Genomic DNA, 4,357 nt, shown 5'->3' on the forward strand with positions numbered 1-4,357 from the left:
CCTTTGCCTTGAGAACACTTTTTTAAGAAGTTAAAAGCTTATTTATTGAAAAAATAAAGATGTTTGAAGTTTATAATTATATTAATTTCACAAAAAATGTAAAACTTTCCACTAATATATACTTAAAGAGTACATGAAAAACACTCGTTGGTAAAATTATATTCAAATAATCAAATGTAACCAAATTTGTGATTATCCCTAATCAATTTCGTTTTCAAAGTAATTAAGTTGTTAGTTATGTTTTGTCTTCTCTGTTCTCTCGTCTATTTCTTTAAGTTTTCATGCAGACCTAATTGAAACTACTTTCTCTAGGATAGTGTCTGTTTAGTTTTCTTTCTCTTTGGCCTTTTATGTACCGATGTCTATAAAAAAAAGTTATGTAAAATATAAAATTATTTTTACATTAAATTAAAATTGAGGTTATACTTATGGCTGGATAAATAATTATTTTACACGATTTATTTAATTTTTTTTTATAGAAAACTCTATTTGATATTCTTCACATGATTCGAAGTTATAATATAATTATTTATCTACATAACTAATGATAAATAAAATGAGTTTAATTTTAATATATTAATATTGTAAAATATTTAGTCAAATAAATGATACTGAATTGCATATGATATGGATGAAGTCTTGACTTGTGAACATCATAAATCATTGAGATTGTGAAAAACAAAAATCATGCGCCTAAATTTATCCTCAGTTCCACAGGTGCTTATTCGCGAATTATATGACTAAGTATATCTTTATAGTTATTCAAGATTTATGCACAAGAGTTTGTTTCATGAATTCTACACAAACATCATGGAGAGCAACCTCTGAAGAGTTTGCCTATGTTATTTCCTCCTGGGTTTGATATCCACGGTTCATGGCGTTCTAAATTAGCATTGGAGTACCTTGAAGAAAACAGCAGGGCCCTGTTCTTACGCTTCAAATCTTCCACCTCCAAGTGAAGCCTTCTTATGGTTTCTCTCTTTTCGTCATTTCTTCTTGCCAACTCTATAAATTGGTTCACATTATCTTTTGTAAGCTTGGCAATTTGAAACTCCATTGCCGACCACTTATTGTCGCATTTAAAGTCCACCATTGATGGATCTTCGAGGTTTATTTCTGAATCAGCAATCTTCATAGAATCATTTCTATTGATAGAGAGATTAGTCATTCCTTCTTCTATTTCAGTGTCTCTACCTTCAAGCTCTGGTTTAAGTTTCATGCTGCATGAGTCAGCTGATAAAAACTCATGGTATTCACCTTCTTGCTTATTTGATAAAGAATTTGTATTGGTACAATCAAAATTGATATCAGAACCCTTCAGGGGAGATTTTGATATACCAGAAGATAATAAAGATCTTGAATGAAAGACATCATTTTCAGAGGTTTTATAGGTACCATCAGATATTTTGCACTTGAGTTGGTTATGTGCTATCGCTAAAGCGCGGTAAGACTGGCCAAATTCTTCAAGCATGCACATGAAGTCTTCTCTCCATTTATAATCTCTGTGTTCGTGGTTTGGAGAGTTGCTGCCACCCTCTAAAATGGTCATCATGGCTTCCAGTTTCTCATCCAAATCTGTAAATTGATCAAATACCCAGGGACTTTTGAGTAAAATGTGCAGCACAACTAATCTAGAGCACGAACATTTTGAATGATGTGTGCTTACCAGAATTCCTATGATTTAATCATACGAGGGACCTTCTCCATATACCCAGAGATGGATGCAGTTCTTAACTAAACTGAGGTATTTTATTAGTAGGATATAGATACTATATATATATTTTTCCCTTATCATCTTATACTTTGACCCCACACTAATCTAGTATTTACATAAACTTCTTTACTATACACATATTTACTGAACCTGACCACGTTTGATTACTGTTTCTGGAGAGTGTTTTTTCAATACTAATCTAGTAGACTTCAAACATTTTGGTTGTGTTCTAATCCCTACCTTTTACTTAGTTATAGTGGCAAATAATTGGATCCTAGAAGAAGACATGTCTTGCTCCCTAAGACATCGGAAATATGTCACATAACCAATTTTCTCCCCGACTCATCTTCCACAACCACTCTAATAATCTTGTTGCCCAACTTTGTTGTACGGAAAATCCAAATCAAAGAAAGCTGACAACTAATTATAAAGAACTATCCTAAATAAATTTAACTTTCCTTCATGTTGCATGCAAATCAAATGACCTTTTGCTTTGTCAAAACAATAACCTGACAACACAAAAGGTCATGCATTTTTTATTTAACATGTAAAATGAAGCAAAGCTATTGAACTTTGGCATATATATATATATATATATATATATATATATAGGAGAGAGAAAGAGAGAGACCTGATATGGTTGTTTGAAGCCATTGAGACTTGTAGATATGTGCAGAACTCCAAGATTCATGATCATTATTTTCCATGAACAAATTTGTTATCGGTTATTATCACAGAACAAGATAATTTATCAGAAGAGGACCAAAGAAGGAGCAACAGGGTAAAGTGTAAAGGATCAAGTAAAGAATATGAAAAGGTAGGTGCAGTTCCAGGATCTGTGTGGCAGCAGCTAAACGTTAAGCAGATTCTTTTTCAAATTGGAACGCATTCTCAAAGAACCAAATAAATGTAGTTTTTCAAATGCGCCCATTATTTCTCATTAATCTCCTGATGGATTTTCTGGGAAGCAGTATAATTTGTGTTTCCTTATAATATACGTACTAATTAATGAGTTTAATTTCGAATATGCAGCTGTATTCAGAATACAGTTCACAGTAGAATCAATTATTAATTTATTATTGATGGAAAAATACAACATAATTTATTGTACCGCGTATAGTAATATACACATGGTTGAAGAATTGAAGGCTTAGGTACAAGTACGATAAAAGTTTGAATCACATGGTCGTGATGGTCTTTTTTTAAAAAATAAATAAATTAAAATTTACGGAGGTATGGTCCTGATTGTCAGATTCATCTCAATGGACCATTTCTGACCAAAAAGGAAAAAAGGAAAAATGAAAAATTAAAGGAACTACTATTTTTATTTTCTAAATTTAATTTTTGACAACGATCTCTTCAAAAGTTGTCATTTTGGGCTTTTAACAATGGTTTTATACTTTTATTCGGACAAAATGATTTTTTTAATCAAATTCGTCTTTTAAAAATTTAAATTAATCATTTTTTGTCATTTTTTTGTTAATAGTGTCAAAATTTATTAATATGACACTTTAAATGACATCCAATAAGTCACCAAAAATAAATGACATCTAACAGACACTTAGAAGTCTTAATTGATTATTAATATAATAAATTTATGAAATTAAATCAAATCAAAATCTAATGGAGAGAAAATCTTAAGGCATTAGAATCTCTCAATTTGAGTTTGATTTGATCTAATTTCATAAACTAATCATGTTAATACATTCAGACTATTAGGTATGTGTTGTGATATTATTTAAGTACCATATCAATAAATTCTCAATGGAAGTGACGAAAGGATCAATATGATTAATTTAAAATCTTTAAAAGATAAATTTAATTAAAAAAATCTTTTAATGATCAATTTAAAAAACGAGTGACTAATTTGACTATTTACTATATATAGGTGATTCACTTTGGTGTTGGCTGAAAATTAGCGAAAGCCCTGGATAAACAGGACCGCGAGGACCTGTAAAAGAGTCCAATATCTAAATAAGTAACTGTTAGATGATTGAAATAAACTCAAAACTAAGTAATGTTATAAAAGGGTTAGTGACCCAAATTTCTTGAAAATTAAGTCGTTGAGTTCTTGTGTAAGGTGTTTCCTAACTTATTAATGTGTGTTTAGATTACACTTTATAAACGAGAGTTCGCATAAAATTGATTTTGTAAACTTGATTTTGATAAAAAATAAATTTGTGTTAAAATAATTTATGTTTGGTAATTTTTGTATCAAAATGAAGTATAGTAAAATAAATGTTGTTTGGTTTATACCATTCAAAATTATTTTTAGATAAAAAAATTACTAAAAAAAACATCAACTTGAATAATTTTTTTATATTATCCTATCATTTTAATTTAGATATTTAAATAGATCTTATTAGTTAATTTTATAATAAAATTAAGAGTAAATTACCAATTATGCCCCCAAATTTGTAAAACGCTGACATAAATACCCCTAATATTTGTTAACGACAATCATACCCTTGAAAATTTTAAAAACGGAACAAATCTGCCCAACTGTGAGGAGAACCCTTCTCCGTTAAACGGAACTTTGTGATGTGGCAAACGGAAGTCCAACGTGGCATCCGTATTAGGCTTTCAATCCCTTCTCTCCCTTATATAGTGTTAGGTGAGAACGTTTTCCCCAATTTGGGCAGC

At 30.1% G+C, this 4,357-nt stretch overlaps 1 protein-coding gene across 3 annotated transcripts; it reads right to left on the reverse strand.

Moving 5' to 3' along the window:
• Nucleotides 1-688: 688 nt before the first annotated feature.
• LOC107647196 (protein NETWORKED 3C-like) lies at nt 689-2,680 on the reverse strand. 3 transcript variants are annotated; one of them, XM_088491693.1, is made up of 3 exons: nt 2,346-2,680; nt 1,396-1,575; nt 689-1,203 (listed from the first exon to the last, which is right to left on the reverse strand). In XM_088491693.1, the coding sequence occupies exons 1-3, from the start codon at nt 2,419-2,421 to the stop codon at nt 809-811; spliced, it is 651 nt and encodes a 216-aa protein (XP_088347819.1). In that variant the 5' UTR covers nt 2,422-2,680; the 3' UTR covers nt 689-808. The 3 variants fall into 3 exon arrangements, with proteins under 3 accessions (XP_088347819.1, XP_088347818.1, XP_020960401.1); XM_088491692.1 differs by having other exon boundaries at nt 689-1,575; nt 2,346-2,666; XM_021104742.2 differs by lacking the exon at nt 2,346-2,680 and adding an exon at nt 1,667-2,284 and having other exon boundaries at nt 689-1,575.
• Between the last annotated feature and the right edge of the window lie 1,677 nt (nt 2,681-4,357).

The sequence above is a fragment of the Arachis ipaensis genome, chromosome B6 (assembly GCF_059453495.1).
Source record: "Arachis ipaensis isolate K30076 ecotype BB chromosome B6, ASM5945349v1, whole genome shotgun sequence".
In the NCBI taxonomy this organism is placed as follows: domain Eukaryota; kingdom Viridiplantae; phylum Streptophyta; class Magnoliopsida; order Fabales; family Fabaceae; genus Arachis; species Arachis ipaensis.

What these genes read in the sequence shown, in the direction of transcription:
- LOC107647196 (XM_088491692.1), bottom strand. Translation starts at nt 2,421, where the DNA reads ATGGAAAATAATGATCATGAATCTTGGAGTTCTGCACATATCTACAAG. An exon ending in GCTTCAAACAACCATATCAG is followed by an intron (nt 1,576 to 2,345) that starts GTCTCTCTCTTT and finishes ATCAATTTACAG; the next exon opens with ATTTGGATGAGAAACTGGAA.